This window comes from Suricata suricatta, chromosome 3 (assembly GCF_006229205.1).
Source record: "Suricata suricatta isolate VVHF042 chromosome 3, meerkat_22Aug2017_6uvM2_HiC, whole genome shotgun sequence".
In the NCBI taxonomy this organism is placed as follows: Eukaryota; Metazoa; Chordata; class Mammalia; order Carnivora; family Herpestidae; genus Suricata; species Suricata suricatta.
Genome location: NC_043702.1, coordinates 119,722,344 through 119,738,270, shown reverse-complemented (window position 1 = coordinate 119,738,270; position 15,927 = coordinate 119,722,344). Strand labels below are relative to the sequence as shown.

General features: G+C 38.1%; 2 protein-coding genes across 8 annotated transcripts in view; one reads left to right on the top strand and one right to left on the bottom strand.

Moving 5' to 3' along the window:
- The window catches only part of C3H1orf112 (chromosome 3 C1orf112 homolog), a 42,316-nt gene extending 28,828 nt beyond the window's left edge, over positions 1-13,488 (bottom strand). For 3 of the 5 annotated variants that reach the window (XM_029934993.1, XM_029934994.1, XM_029934995.1), the window contains exons 1-8: positions 13,344-13,488; positions 11,013-11,052; positions 9,932-10,020; positions 8,446-8,550; positions 7,812-7,952; positions 6,615-6,780; positions 4,878-4,962; positions 3,040-3,178 (exon numbers count right to left, since the gene is read on the bottom strand). In XM_029934993.1, coding sequence (XP_029790853.1) covers positions 3,040-3,178; positions 4,878-4,962; positions 6,615-6,780; positions 7,812-7,952; positions 8,446-8,550; positions 9,932-10,020; positions 11,013-11,052; positions 13,344-13,454 — 876 coding nt within the window. In that variant the 5' untranslated portion in view covers positions 13,455-13,488. Of the gene's footprint in view, positions 1-2,283; positions 2,321-2,401; positions 2,458-3,039; positions 3,179-4,877; positions 4,963-6,614; positions 6,781-7,811; positions 7,953-8,445; positions 8,551-9,931; positions 10,021-11,012; positions 11,053-13,343 lie in introns of those variants that run through there. The other 2 variants (XM_029934997.1, XM_029934998.1) reach the window with 2 other exon arrangements.
- Positions 13,489-13,558: 70 nt separating this feature from the next.
- Positions 13,559-15,622, top strand: METTL18 (methyltransferase like 18). 3 transcript variants are annotated; one of them, XM_029933066.1, is made up of 3 exons: positions 13,664-13,968; positions 14,247-14,577; positions 14,935-15,622. In XM_029933066.1, exons 2-3 carry the CDS (start codon positions 14,457-14,459, stop codon positions 15,567-15,569), a joined length of 756 nt encoding a protein of 251 aa, XP_029788926.1. In that variant the 5' UTR covers positions 13,664-13,968; positions 14,247-14,456; the 3' UTR covers positions 15,570-15,622. The 3 variants fall into 3 exon arrangements, with proteins under 3 accessions (XP_029788925.1, XP_029788926.1, XP_029788924.1); XM_029933065.1 differs by lacking the exon at positions 13,664-13,968 and adding an exon at positions 13,559-13,655 and having other exon boundaries at positions 14,247-15,622; XM_029933064.1 differs by having other exon boundaries at positions 14,247-15,622.
- The last annotated feature ends 305 nt before the right edge of the window (positions 15,623-15,927 follow it).

The window sequence follows — 15,927 nt, the reverse complement described above, 5'->3', positions numbered from 1 at the left end:
ATCATCAGAAAAATGTAAATCAAAATCACAATAAGATATCATATCACCTCACACCTGTCAGGAAGGGTAGTATCAAAACAAAGAAAAAAAAAGAAATAACAAGTGCTGGTGAACATACAGAGAAAAGGGAACCCTCATGTTGGGAACACAAACTGCTTCATGCACTGTTGGTGAGAATGTAAATCAGTACTGACACTGTGGATAGCACTATGGTGGTTCTTCAAATAAATTAAAAATAGAAATACCATACAACCAATTATCCCACATCTGGGTTTTTGAAGAAAACAAAAACATTAATTCAAAAAGATTCATGCACCCTGATGGTTTATAGCAGCACTGTTTATAATAGCCCAGATATGGAAGGAACCTAAGTCTCTAACTACAGATGAAAGAATAAAGAAGATCTAGTAGTATATAAATATATATACAACACTATTACTCAGACACAATAAAGAAATGAAATTTTGCTATATGGGACAACATGGATGGACTAGAGAGTATTATGTCAAGTGAAGTAAGTCAGAAAAAGACAAATACCATATTATTTCACTTACATGTGGAATCTAAAAATCAAAACAAACAAAACCAAAACAGGCTTATATGTGTAAAGAACAAACTGGTGATTGCCAGAGGTGGGGGTGGGGAGGGGGAGTAAGAGGATGACCAAAAAGGGTGAAGGTCAGTGGGAGGCACAGGCTTCCAGGTATGGAATGAAAAGTTATAGGGATGAAAGGTGCAGCACTGGGAATATAATCAATGGCCTTGTAATAATTCTGCCTGGTAACAAATGGTAACTCTACTTATTGCGGTGAGCATTTCACAATATACACATAAATGTCAAATCACTATACTGTACAACAGAAACTAAATAGTGTAAGTTAACTATACTTCATTTAAAAATAAAGTACTTTATATTTATATACTTAGAGTAAGCTATATATATGTAAAACAGTGTATTTTCTAAATACAAATTTTACAAGCATTATATACACAAAAGTAGCATTTATAGCAGAAATTGAATTTATATATAATTATGAGCCTTACAAATAAATTTCCCTATCTTTAGAGAAAAACTAATTCATTTAACTATACGTTAAAAAAATCTAATACGATATTCTCTTTTTGAAACCCTGTTTGATACTTACCAGAAAATAAGTATCAATCTTAGGAACTGTTATAGGTTGAACTGTGTCCCCTAAAAAGATATGCTGAAGTCATGATCTCCAGTACCTAAGAACGTGACTTTACTTAGAAACACGGTCATCAGAGATATAATCCGTTAAGATGAGGTTATACCTGGAATAGGGCTGCAAGCCAAGAAATGTCAGTGACATCAGAAACTAAGGGGAAGGCATGGAACAGACTCCACCCTAGAGCCGGTGAGAGAACATGGTCCTCCTGATACATTTGAACTTCTCTCCTCGACAACTGTGGGAGAATAAATTTCTGTTGTGTCAAGGCACCCAGTTTGTGGTAATTTATGCAGCACAAGAAATGTGACATACGGACTGATAATATCTGTATGCTTCCATAAATAGTATATTAGCTATTAAATCTGGTGGTTTTATTTTCATGTTTTGAAAACAAAGTGAGAAAACTGCTTCGAGGACTTTAATATAAATCCGTCGATTCCTCAATAAATATCAATGGTGAACAGCAGAGGGCGCTGCTGACCAGAATTTTAAGTTCAGAATGGAGACCCCCACTCAGGCTCCATTCTGGCAGTGAGTAGAGCTAGTCACTTTATCAGTCCCAAATTTTCACAAGGAAATACATGAAAATTTGCTCGGACAGTCAGGTAAGTTTATAATTTAAATTCTCTGACTTCTTTATACAAGCTGTTTCTAAACACTGAACTTACATACTCTGTGTGCAGACAGCCACCCTGGTCAGGCACCCTCAGGACTTCGTTTCTCTTCCACTAACTGTGCTGGGGCCCTCCCTCTCTCCTGTCCCAGCATCTCTGTCTAACCTTACTCTCCCAGCACCAGCTGGAGAGTCTGGGGGGTCAAGTTAAACAAGCAGGAAACTGGGAAAAGAGGAGGTAGGAGCTGAGGATAAAGGTGGAGAGAACAACCTTCCTGCCACTGACACAAGATGCCCAACCAAATGTGTCCTCATAGAAAGGGGAGGGGAACTGGCAAGGGCACTAGAAGGACAGAAGTGGGGATGGAAAAGAAAGGGGGAAAGCGGATGTAAGGGGAGAACGATTAAGAGAAAGAGAAACAAGAAGGAAAAGGTTAGCCCCCTCCTAAAGCCACTTCTCAGTTCCTTCTTACCAACCTCAGAACTCCTTTTCAAACTTCCATCCTCCCCTAGGGCCTGTCTATCCAGATCATCTATGCCCCAGGAACTGCAACCGGTGCTTAGGAAAGAGATGAATCCTTACACACCCACCCACCTGAAGGCTGGGCAGGAAAGGGCATAGGTACAAAGGAATTGCCTGTATCAGGTAGCACGTCTACAACAGGAAAGAAGATTACTGTCACCTTAAGGAAGAAATATTTAACTCATTTTCCCACTGAAATTATTACATATAACTCTTAGGTCCTGACTACTATCAATACTATAATTTAGGGTCATTATAACTCTCGAAATCAAAATAAATGTAAGCGCACATCAATTTGAGAACACTGAAACACGCATATGCACAGGAAAGTTATATACCACATCCTTACAGGTTGCAATGGCTGTATCAAGATGACCTTAAATAAGTACAGGACTAAGGAGTTAGGCTTTCGTCCTAGGGAAGAAAAGCACGAAAGGATTCTGAAGAGAGCGCCTCGAACAACCAGTCATTACGTATAAAGGCCACAATTAGACTCAGGAGGGAATAAGAGCAGGCAGGAGTCTAATGCAAAGTTTGGAGTGAAAAGTAATCATGGGCTGTAAATAATCCTGGATTGAAAAAAAACAAAAACAAAAACAAAAATAAATTAAAATCCTTTAGGGTAAACTGATCCATAGATTCAAATGGATTTAGTAACTGCCCAAAGAAAAAAGAGCTACTGTCCAATGTGCTGTTGGACTGCATTTTACCTGTGCATCTGAGTGCGTCATCTGCTCAGCTAACTGTAAACACGAATGGAAGGAGAAAAGAATGTCTTCACACAAGCTGGTAATTATATCTTTGTGCTTCAGCTGACTCTTTATAGCAGACTGGTGCTTAAGGCTCTGCCTAAATGAATAAAAGGAAACAATCACAAGTAATACATCAAGTAACATAGGACCCCAGAAATAGGACTTGAAGTAACATGTAAAAATCACAATGGATCATATATATCAGACATGTGCTGATGCTACCTCTGAAGCTGCCGTGTTAGCTTAGTGAGTGGCTAACTTTTTATTGCTCCTTATCAAATGTTAATTGGACTCAGACGTTCCAGGTATTCTGCTAGGCTCTGGGGATGGAGAAGGGAATGGAGACACACTCTCTGCCCTGCCTGCACGGAATGTCTGGTCTAGCACAAGAAAGAACATTACATAATTTCAAGAATAATTACAGTTGTGATAAATGCTGAGATAGAAAAATCCAGGGCGCTACAACAGAGACCTGAAATAACTTAATCTTAGGGTGAGAATATCAAAGCTATCATGAGGATGTAACACTTAAGCCAAGAACTGAAAGATAAGCAGAAGTCAGCTAGGTGTAGAGAATGGGAGAGGAGCATCCCAGGCAGAAGGAAGAGCGTGAGGCGGCCCAGGATGGGAGAGTTTGGTCTGAGGAACTAAGAGCAGGCAGAGAGCAGCAGAGATGAGCTGATGAAGAAGGCGGAGGCCAGGGAGGATTAGGTTGTATCTCTTAGTAAAATGGGATGGATTTAAAGCAGTAGAGTGACATGATCGAATTTACACTTTCAAAAGATCAGACTGAACACTGGCTAGCAAATGAACTGGAAGGGTACAAGAGTAGAAGATATTGATAATGATGGTGATATGGTAATTCACTGGGCACTTGCTATGTGCCATGCAGAGTTGTAAGCATTTCATATTGATAAACTCAAATTAATTCTCACTATAAGCCCACCAAGAAGATGCTATTGTTATTACTCCCATTTTCATATAAGCAAACTAAGGCTCAGAGAAGTTAACCATGTTGCCCAAGTGTTCAGGAAGAGGAAGTGAGCTTAGAACGGATTCAAACACATGCAGTATGGCTCTGGGCTGACACTTTTAACCACTGCACCTTTACTTGTTGCAAATCAGTAACCCCCTGGTGGTACAAGAGGAGCATCCAAGACCTAAAAATACTATACTGACCTTTCCTGTTTTATGCATGTGTACTAAGTAGAGATTCTTAGCCACTTTTACATCTCAATTCTATCTCCCCACCCCCCACCCCCAGAGAATCTGATGGGTACTCTCCCTGGTAACCCTTCATAACACTCTAGCTAAAATTACTTTATAAGTGGAATTAAACTTCAACAACTCAAAGGCATATAACAAAGGAATTATATTTACCTCTAATTATGACTATTTATCTAAGCCTGGAAATAAAACACTTGATGGGTTAAATAATAGTAGCAGTAGTCAAGTGGTTGAGGCCCATGGCCCATTATTTCCAAAATACTAGTAACAAAGTCTAAATTTTTTTTTAATTTTAAAAGGCGAAAGATTTATATGATCTGAAGAGAAACCAGAGTTGTTTTTTGTTTTGTTTTTTTTTAAATTTTAGAAGCAGCAGAGAAGTCCAAATTGGTTTGGGAGCTACATGTACATACAATATGTGAATTATCAGACAGCAGTGTCAGTAAGCATTATTTGTACATACCCATACAAAAATGTTTTAAAACGCAATCTAAAAGCTTGATTAATAATTAAGATTTGGGATATGGAAAATATATTACAAAAAGTAAAAGTAAAGAAAAACAACTTACTTAATTATAAATTTCCAAGTATTAGCATGAAATGCATGGTCCATACTGGAAATAACAGAGCAGATATCCAACAATGAATGAATAACTACAAAAAAAGATAACAGAACTCTTAGGACATTCAAATGTCATATGGGGTGAATTTCTCCTATATTTAAACGTATCTACTGAACAATTTTGACGTTTGTTAAATTAGTTAATGCAATTAGAAAAAACTTTTAGAATAATTATTAAAAATAAGTATCACACTTTTAATTTATGGTTTTTATAAATTACGAAAAATTGGCACCTGGGTGGCTCGGTTAAGCATCTGACTTCAGCTCAGTTCATGATCTCACGGTTCATGAGTTCGAGCCCCACATCAGGCTCTACACTGACAGCTCAGAGCCTGGAGCCTGCTTCGGATTCTGTGTCTTCCTCTCTCTCTGCCCCTCCTCATTCACACTCAGTCTCTCTCTCTCTCTCTCTTAAAAATAAACACTAAAATTTTTTTAAATTATAAATTACGGAAAATTAATTTTTGACATTTACACCTACCTAAATAAAACTAAATTATCTAAATAAAACTAAAATGTTCAGTGAAATAAAAGCTGTGCCCTATTATAACTGAAATATTCTATAGATATTCTAATCCAAAATGACAAAATAAGCTGCAAAGGAAAGAACACCCAACGGGGAAGAATGAAAGCAAATCTGCACAGTATTTAAGGAAAGCTTCTACTCTTCCATTTTATTTCTAAAAACGACCAGTGACTTCCCTTTCTGTGTCCACACTCTTGGGCAGTTTCCTTCTACACTGATCTGGGGCTTAGCCACATGACTTGCTTTGTTCAATAGGATAATAACTATAAGGACAGCAAAGACATAAAAAGTGCCTGCACAGTAGGGCTTGTCCTCTCTTGATGACCGAGCCTGGGCTGTCCTCCTGGACGATGTACCACACAGGGATGGCTTGGGACTTCTGCCTCTGCCAAAAGCCAGATGTGCGTGAGGTCACTGACCTCAGAAACACAAGCGAGCCCGGTGCGCCATGGGGAGCAGAGAAAGCTGTCCCAGCCGAACCCAGCCTAAACTGCTGACTCACAAAACTGAGAATAAACAGAGCAGTAGCTGTTTTAATCCACTCATTTTGAGGTGGTCTGTTACAGACCAAGAGGCCCTCCTGTATACTGCACAAAACCAACTTATCTCTGCACGCAATCTTTGCCCTTATATAACTGTTTCTCAAACTCTGGGTGAGTGATAGAATTATGAGGTAGCAATCTGCAATTCTTTAAAAATCAAACACATAAAACAGGTTTTATTTTATATAGAATAAATAAACGTGCATTCATACACATTTACAAACATACACATACATATGTAACCAGATGTGTTCTGGGAAGAAATGCAAACTTCATTTCCTACTGAGTTAATGCTTTAAAAAGTCTAAAAGCTACTGCCTCAAAATCTAAACTACTTTAGATGGTATAAAGTTGCACATTTTGTGTTAATCGCTGTGGAAAAGTCATGTATGGCAAACACTGAAGGAACATACAAATCTACGTTAAGGCATCACATACCAATTTCATAAACTCTAAAATTTAGAAGATTAAACATTTATCAGATAGTATTTGATTTTTTTTTACATATAATAAGATGCCATGAATCATCAGAAACAATATTGGGTTCAATAACTGAATGGATATACAGTTTAGTCAATTTATGTCATATACTAAGTAGGACGTTTTCTTCACTTACCTATCACCATATTCAAAATATCATCATTGTCATCTAATAAAGGGTCCATGCAAACCATATCCAGTAGTTCCATTAGCTGCTTTTGGAGAGAATAGGCCTCCTTGAAAAGAGCCTGGAGAAGGTCTGAAACTAGGTGTAAATGCCCAGAGTAGACAGATTCACTATCCTGATCACAAATAAAAATAAACAACACATCATAAAAAGCTCAAGAGCCAAATTTACCTTAACACATTCTATCAGAGCTCATAACTTTAGTGCTGTTTACTGAATCATATATTCATTCATTAAACAAATGTTTAATGACCATTCATTATAAATAGTTTACTTCAAGAGACGCAGGCACGTATAAAATAGGATTTTTTTTTTTAACATTTATTCATTTTTGAGAGAGAGTGTGAGTGGAAGAGAGGCAGAGAGAGAGGGAGACACAGAATCTGAATCATACTCCAGGTTCTGAGCTGTCAGCACAGATCCCTATGAGGAGCTCATGGACTGCGAGATCATGACCTGAGCTGAGGTGGGATACTTAACCAACTGAGCCACCCAGGCACCCCTAAAATAGGATTTCTGACTTCCAAGACCCTGCAAATATGAAAACAAAACTAATAGGAAGATTCACAACATTAACAACCACCTAACTCTGAAACAAATATTTACAGATAGGCATATTTCAGAAATATTGCAGGTTCAGTACCAGACCACTGCAATAAAGTGAGTTAAATAAAGTTTTTGGTTTCCCAGTGGATATAAAAGTTATGTGTACACTATGCTGTCATCTATTAAGTGTGCAATAGCATTATGTCTAAAACAAGGTATTAAGGTATGTACCTTAATCAAAGAATATTTATTACTAAAAAATGCTAACCAGCATCTGAGCTTTCAGCAAGTCGTAATCACTAATCACACATCACCGTAACAAATATAATAAAAACATTTGTAATATATTGCAAAAATTACCAGAATGTGAGAGACACATAGCAAGCAAAGATTAGAAAAATGGCACCAACAGACTTGCCAGACACACTATCTGCAAAGTCAATAAAATGAAGTATGCCTGTTCATGGTTCCTTGTTCTATGGAAAAGTTTATTCCAATAATAGAGTCTAATATGTAAAATCCTATTTACAAACACGGTTTTCTTGAGCCGTTTTGCCTGGATTCTAGGCCATTTAAAGTATACTTAGACTCATTACTCACCTTGCAATGTACGAACGTACTTTTGATTACATGTAGGACTGAGGAAGGAAGACTATGAATATGTTCTAGAACGACGGGTTCCTGTGTGGCACAGACATGCTGAACACATCCTGTCAGAGCTGCTAAGAGCTGCACCATTGTCTGGAAATAAGGGAAGAGGTTTCACTCACAGTATGTTTTTGTGCACAAACCTATAAAGATATCAGAAATATGCCGAGTACTAGGGATATGGCAGTGAACACAATGGACACTCTGCTCCTCCTTTCACTGAACTTCAGTCTACCAGCACCATGAATACTGGGACAACCGGCTAGTCATTTGGCTAAAAAAAAAAAAAGTTGAAACCTAACCCCCAACGTCAAAGCATACAGCAGGTGTCCTCCATATATACTTTGAAATTATAGGTAGGGCATGCTATCTTATTTGTCATCTTATACAAGTTTGATGTTTACTTAGCATGAAACTGTATAAAAAAATTCAAAAAAAATTTTTTGCATTCCTATCTTTAATTCTATAAATTTAATTCCAGCATTGGACCACTACACAAAGGATATATAACTAATTAATATCAGTATAAAAATTCTTACACTGCGTAAGCTCTTCCTCGATACCCTTTCTAATATATTTGACATACTTGTAAAATACTCCTTAGAGTGGTCTGGATTTCTAAATTATGGCTTGACAGTCTTCTGGCTTGACTGGTTAACTCGGACATCATGTCATCAAATGATTTCACAGTCTGTAAAAACAAAGCACATTATAAACAGGAGTAACGAAAACATGAGAAAGGGAAAGACATTTTAAAAGTGAAAAAAATAAATGGCAATTTTCACTACTAATAGCCATGGGATATTATCTAGCTTACCAACTGCACTCACTAAAGTAAAATATATGTTTTTATATACATACATAAAGTATTCATATAATACAATCTCTTTAAAAAAAGTCTCATATTGATTTATCTTCCATTTCTGTGGTTTGAATCTATTTAATAACATCCATTTAAAAAAATCACTCAAAAGTTCAGTTTTTGGTGACTTAACAAAGGTAAGTGCTCCTCTGCACAGTAAAAACAGACAGTCTTAACCAATCAACACTCATATGGGTATTTACAAGGGTATTTTCTGGTAGTGATGATGAATTTGTGCTGAATTACCTGTTCACTTGTATTCTAACCAGTTCCGCTTGACTAACTCAAAATACCATTCCTGGATTAGGGCTATGGTATGTGACCTCAGAACTAAGTTTTTTTGTCTGTGAAAAGTTAGCTCTTCTAAGATCTTAATACTCAGATTCTTCTAAACAATTTTAAAAGGCCTAAACATTGCAAGAATAACAACACAATGAAATTGAAGAGGATATTATTTCCCAAAGGCAAGTCAACACTCAACATCCTTATTTTAATCTATATAACAGTTGGATATTTTTCTGGTGGCCAAAAACAAATTCTAAGTAACTTCTAGATAGAGAACAATCAAGTGAATTTGGGTAACAGGAATTTTGATGATTATCTGCCTCAAAGCTAAATTCAGAAATTCATACCAATAAGAGATAAGCTACCATTCAAAAAATATTTCAATTTGGCACCAAAATACCTTTAATTCCCTAAATAAAAAAAAAGAAAACTGCCTGTGCTTTTCAAAAAGTATACTGTATATGTATCTAAAAGGTATTAATGTAAATAGGTTAACTTAGTGTTTACTCTTGGTTATTCTAAGCCTTCCTTCATAAAACTGGGCTCCATTTTTCTAGACAATAAAATTTAACAATTATTAATAAACTCCATAGAGAAGATACTTCTCTAACTTCATCACTCATCCCAAATTTTCATTGAAGAGCTTTAAAATACAAGAGCATTTTAACTAGCTACAAAAACTATAACTTCAATAAAAGATCTATACTATTTTAAAAATGTAATAGTGTTTATCAGCTAGTGATCACACTAACACCATCATGTTCTCACATGAGATCTATTTCTTACTACCTTATTTATATTTCAAATATGTGTGATACATTTGGAAAAAAGGAGCCACAGTTAAAAATGAGTTATCTAAAACTGAAGCTAGATTTAAATCACTTTTATAACATGTATGTTGATTAAAATAATAATAATACTATACCTTTGGCAACACTTGTGAGAAGAAAGTCTGTTCCAAAGTCAGGTGATTCATATGAGGTAAAAACATTTCCACAATAATTTTTAAAATTTCTATAAAGCAAAATAGTAACATAATTGTAAGAAGACTAAGTCATATCAGCCAACAAAGATCATTGCCCCTTCCCCAAATCCAAGAATATGTACTAATCTGGAACTTCATACATTTTCAGAATGTCACAGTCTATGTAGAGAAACTATTAAGTATCTGAAATAACAACACAAAAACTAAAAAAAAAAAACCAAACAAAAAAAAAAACCTGTATGTCCAGTCATTGAGGACCACTTAATGGATGTGGGTACATCTACTGAATAGGATTTGCTATCATTTAATTATTTAAATAAGTAAAACAAAATTATAATTAGAGATCATTTAAAACCATAAAAAAATTCACAATACTTTAAGTGAAAAGTTTCTAAAATAGTATAATCCCAACCTTACTACATATAAACATGAATAGCAGCCCGGGAAGAATATATAGAATCGAGATGAGAATGTTCTATACCAAAATCTTACTAACCATTTCAAATTAATGGGTGTTCCATTATCTTTTCTGTTTTTCTGAATGTTTCATACATGAATATGTAGAACTCTTACACTCAGGAAAAAATTATTACTTAAAAAAATTAAACCTAACAGACAACACAGATTGAAAATTATAAATATTCCACAACCAAGTGAAATGTAAATAAGCTAACTCAAAATATTCATCCCTTCTCCCAACTGAATAAGTAAACAAGCCAAGTAAAATTAAGAACAGAGATGGAGATGAGAAAGTCACCCTGAAAGCAGACTGCAGATTATGTTTTGTGTAAATTTAACCAGGGTAACAACTAACACTTAAAATTTACAATGTGCTTATACATACATTACCAACAGATTTGGTATCCACCCAAAATAGCATTTAAATAATTTGAGGGAATTTGGTCATTTTAAGTAACTGAAATTTACAGAGGCTGTTAATATGAAACTGTTACTGAGATATATAGGACTCAGACCTTAATGATATCAAGGTAAATCAAACAATTAAGATCATTTTACTTACGAATATGCTCGATCCAACTCTCCGAATGCTGATACATAGAGTAAAATATTAAGGAAGATGCTGTATCACAGTGATAGAATATTCACTAAGAATCAACCTAAAGAGTAGCCTCCTTGAAGTTTAAGCAATGATCAGTAAGAAACTGAAGTTAGACTCAATTTACTGGCTTAACTTTGCTTTTAAAAATGTAATGTTATTCGGTAAAGAAACTATAATATAATGAAAATACCCAAGAAAATATTTCCAAAATTGCTCAGGGATAAAACTGTCTTTTCCACCTATGTGTAGTCGACATACTTTTGACAGATGAGGAACAGTACTATAATAATCCAGGGGTTCCTGGTTTCCAACACAGGAAAGAAATTTCTTCCTCCTGAGCCCCTCTCCAGTACTTTACTTGCACCTGTCTAAAGGCACTCAACACCTTCCACCTTCTTTTCACATTTCTTGTGGACCTATGTTACCAATCTTGTCAGACTGAGATTCTTTAGCCAATTGCGACACTTACAAATATGTGACCAAAAATTATCCTATGTTCATTACAAAAGTTAACAGTAATCGCATTATAAACTGTACATTTGAATACCATCAAGAATTGTCAGAAATGTTTCACTGCATAATAAAAATAATTAAAGAATATGTCAGCAAGAAAAATGAATAAACTATAATCCCATCACACTAATACAAGAATGGATTCTTCTGACATCTTACATGGCATATATGAATTTTACAGCTGCAATCAAAATGAGGCATTACTCATTTTAAATATTTTTTTTGAAGTTTACCTATTTGTTTTGAGAGAGAGAGAGACAGAGAGTGAGAGCACAGGAGAGGGGCAGAGAGAGAGGGAGACACAGAATCCAATCAGGCACTATTAGTGCAGAGCCCAACATGGGGCTCAAACTCACAAACCACAAGAACATGACCTGAGCTGGAACCAAGAGTTGGACACTCAAACGACTGAGCCCCGCCGGCACCCCCTACTCATTTTAGCTCAGTATGGTCGAATTTGTTTCATGGAAAATTTTCAGCAAAGGTCAAAAAGGTTCTAGCCTCTTCCGAAATTAACCATAAGTTATGATTACCTGGACAAGCAGGTAAACACTGGAAAATAATAATGTAAAATGCAAAACATGAGAATAATTAGGTCTGGGTGATGGGACTATAGATTAAAAACTTAACTTTCATTTGCTGAAAAGTATTGAAAAACTGAGGGAAGAACAGCTTTAGGTTCTTTTGAACGCTAAGGTTGAGAGGCAAAACCAAGTGGGAATGCTGACCTTCAATTACTGATGTCATCCATAAGCCTGAGGGGGGAAAGAGGAGCGTGTTCCTTATCCTTGTTCCCCCAAAGCATTACACCCTGGCTGGTAGGTATTACGTGCCCAGCAGATGTTTTGGAGTAGGAGGATGTTTCCCAACTTAAAATTCTTGAGGATGCAATGCACGACTAACGGTTCGGTCGCTAAGTGGGATTTTGCCATTGCCTGTGTGAACGACTTCTACCTACCGGTAATACATTATACTTGGCTTTAGTTGTAAAAATTTGAGACCCTCTAAGGTGAAGGTCATCTTTTTCATTTAAGTATGGCTTTATGTTGAAGGTGGGCTCAAAGATTTTTTTTTAATTACCTTTTAACATGGAGGGGTAGGATTCCAGGCGCATTTACAACCACAGGACGACTACAAAACGTACGCACCTGGACAACGGAGGCATTAGCTGATGGCAAAACCAGCAGGTGAAAGCCAATTACAAAACGAAGCGACTCCTTCGAACCAGCAAAACTGGAAGAGTTCTGAGGAGTAACATTTTTAATGACTGGAACTCTTTTACAGACCTGACACCATGGCCAAACTTACATCCTTTATTTCTAATACTAAGGAAGGTATTCCGATTCCCCAACCATTTTAGAGACAGGAGATCAGAGGATCTTCCTCTTCACCGCATCCACCTATTAGCAGTCAGAGCTCAGTGTACAGGTCAGATCGGAGCACTAGCCTCCCCGTTACCCCAAAGGAAGGTATTTGCATTTAACTGCACGCGACGAATACAGAAAAACCCAAAGGCATGGAAAAAACCCGCCGCACCCACTGCCATAGGGTTGAACACCGCTGCGAGCCCTTCCAGTGCCAGACGGAGGCATGCCTTCGGTCTGCGCAGCCATGGTCCCCGCCCGCCCTCTTTTCCCTCCTTCACTCCTCTCTCTCATCCACGAGGAAGGGAGAAAGTTCAGGCTGCAGGAACACAACACGGCCCGGCGGCGAATGTGACCAGGCCGCAGAAAGGCTGCCCGACATCCCTCCCCAGGTGGAGGTGACAAAGAAGGATATAAGGAGCCGGGGCAGGACAGTCGGCAGTTCCTGGCGGCATAGCTCCTCCGACCAGCTACTTAATTCTTCCAAAGGAACGGCGCTCGCCGGGACCGCGCGTTCCTGAGACATCTTTCGCCCAGGAGCACAGCTTCAAACTAGTCCCGCCAGCGCCAAGACCGGAAATGCCCGCCGTCCCGGCAGGCCTTGCGAGCTCTCCGCCGGCACCAGTACCATAGAGAGGAGGCGGGCTGCGTTCCCTGGTGAGCTCTGGCCGCCCACGGCAGGGAAGAGAATCGGGCTTGTCTGGCCGGCGGAGGACTCGACTCACAGGTGCCCGCTTTGCGCCCCAAGGGTCTGGCGTGGCCCCGGCTTTCTCAGCGCCACGAACGGGCCCTTCCAGGGCTGCGAGCGTTCTCAGGTCTGGATTGCCGGGAGCGTTGCACTCAGGCGCTTTGGGGAGGTGGGGGCGGAAGCCCCCAGATTTGCTCCCGTGCGTCCCGTAGGGCTTGGAGACTACACATCTGCGGTCGGGGTGGACGTCGGACCTGCAGCCTGAAATGAATCGAAGCCCCCAGGGGCGGTGGGGTAGAAACAGGCACCTTTTTGCCCACTTCACTGGGCAACCCGACTTTGTACATCTTGGGTAAGAGGAATACAGACGCCGTGTGCCAGGATTGTGCAAATTGAAGCGGATGGTAGCTAGCTGTATGGTGGAGAGGTGGGCTGTTGAATGATAAATGTTAGTCAAACATGGCATTTTACCTTTTCTTAACCTTTTTATTTTGTTTATTTTAAAGTAAGCAAGCTCAATGTGGGGCTTGAACCCAGGACCCCAATATCAAGAGTCACATGTTCTGTGGACTGAGCCAGCCAGGCACGCCTCGTTTTATTTTTTAGTAACAATTTTCTTTTTTTCTGCAGAGCTAATTCAAAAGAAGAGCCGAGACCTCTAAGAAGTCGTTTGGAAATATCTGTAAATATTTGTATCTCTGTATAAGCAGCTAAAGGAAAACCAACCCTCAACAAAACTCATTGAATAATTGAGGCAGGTTTATGTATGTGTCTAGAGTTCTATCCAGAAGCTGAAGAATCTTCTTTTGAATTTAAGGATTGTGTACAGTTAATGAGAGAATGGCTTTTCAATTTAATTTCCCTATAGAAGACCATCTGGAAAATGAATTAACACCCCTTGGAGATGGAGCTTTGGGCCTGGATTCCTTCACAGAGTCTTCGGTCTCAGAAAGTAAAAAAGGTAAACGTAGGAAAAAAATAGGTTCTACAGAACAGCTTGACTTGCCTCAGGATCATTTGTTGGAAAATAAACCAGTGGGAAATGCAGCTCCTTCTCAAGACACAGAGAACTCACTCACTGCAGCTAACAGTTCAAGTAACTTGGAGCCACATGAAAAACATCCCTGCATGAGACTCGCCAAAGAGCATGCTGTGCCTGAAGATTACAAAAAAGTGTTAGAAAATAAAGTCCTAGAAATGTTACCAGGTCCCCAGCATGTTAATGTTTCAGTAGTGAAAACTGTCTTATTGAAAGAGAACTTCCCTGGAGAAAACATAGTTTCACAAAGTTGTTCTTCTCACTCTGATCTGATTACAGGTGTTTATGAAGGAGGCTTAAAAATCTGGGAATGTACCTTTGACCTGCTGGCTTATTTCACAAAGGCCCAAGTGAAATTCGCTGGGAAAAAAGTATTGGATCTTGGCTGTGGATCAGGGTTGCTGGGCATAAGTGCATTCAAGGGCGGGGCCAAAGAAGTTCATTTTCAAGATTATAACAGTATGGTGATTGATGAAGTGACTTTACCCAATGTAGTGGCTAACTCTACTTTGGAAGATGAAGGAAATGACGTCAACGAACCAGATGTGAAAAGATGCAGGAAATCAAAAAAAGCACAAGAATTATGTAAATGTCGGTTCTTTTCAGGGGAGTGGTCTGAGTTTTGTAAACTTGTACTAAGCAGTGAAGAATTCTTTGAAAAATATGATCTCATTCTCACCTCAGAAACCATTTATAACCCAGATTATTATGATACTTTGCACCAGACATTCCTCCAGTTGTTAGATCAAAATGGACGGGTGCTTTTGGCCAGCAAAGCACATTATTTTGGTGTAGGTGGAGGCATTCATCTCTTTCAGAAATTTGTAGAAGAAAGGAATGTATTTGAGACTAAAACACTTGAAATAATGGAAGAAGGACTAAAAAGATACCTAATTGAAATAACTTTTAAGTAACCCAGTTAATAGCCACTGAATGTCCTAAAGGAAATAAAGAGAATAATCAAAAACTTGTCTTGAATGTTTGATTTCTGCTTTGCTATTATTTTTTCTGAAAGTACGATATTTGTTTGCTTATCCAAATAATATACCAGCTGTATGCTAACTATACTCACTAAGTGAGACAAAAAATAGTGTTCTGAGCACTTGATGAGATCTAGGAGATTATTCTGTGGGAGTTTTCTGTTCCCACTTTCATTCTATTTGACCTTTCTACCGCCTTTCACAGGACATACATTTGCTCTGAGAGAAAATTGACATTTCTTATTTCAAGTTTGAATTTCTTCCCAGGCTTCCTTAGTGTCTGTCTCCATGA

What these genes read in the sequence shown, in the direction of transcription:
- METTL18 (XM_029933065.1), top strand. Translation starts at nt 14,457, where the DNA reads ATGGCTTTTCAATTTAATTTCCCTATAGAAGACCATCTGGAAAATGAA.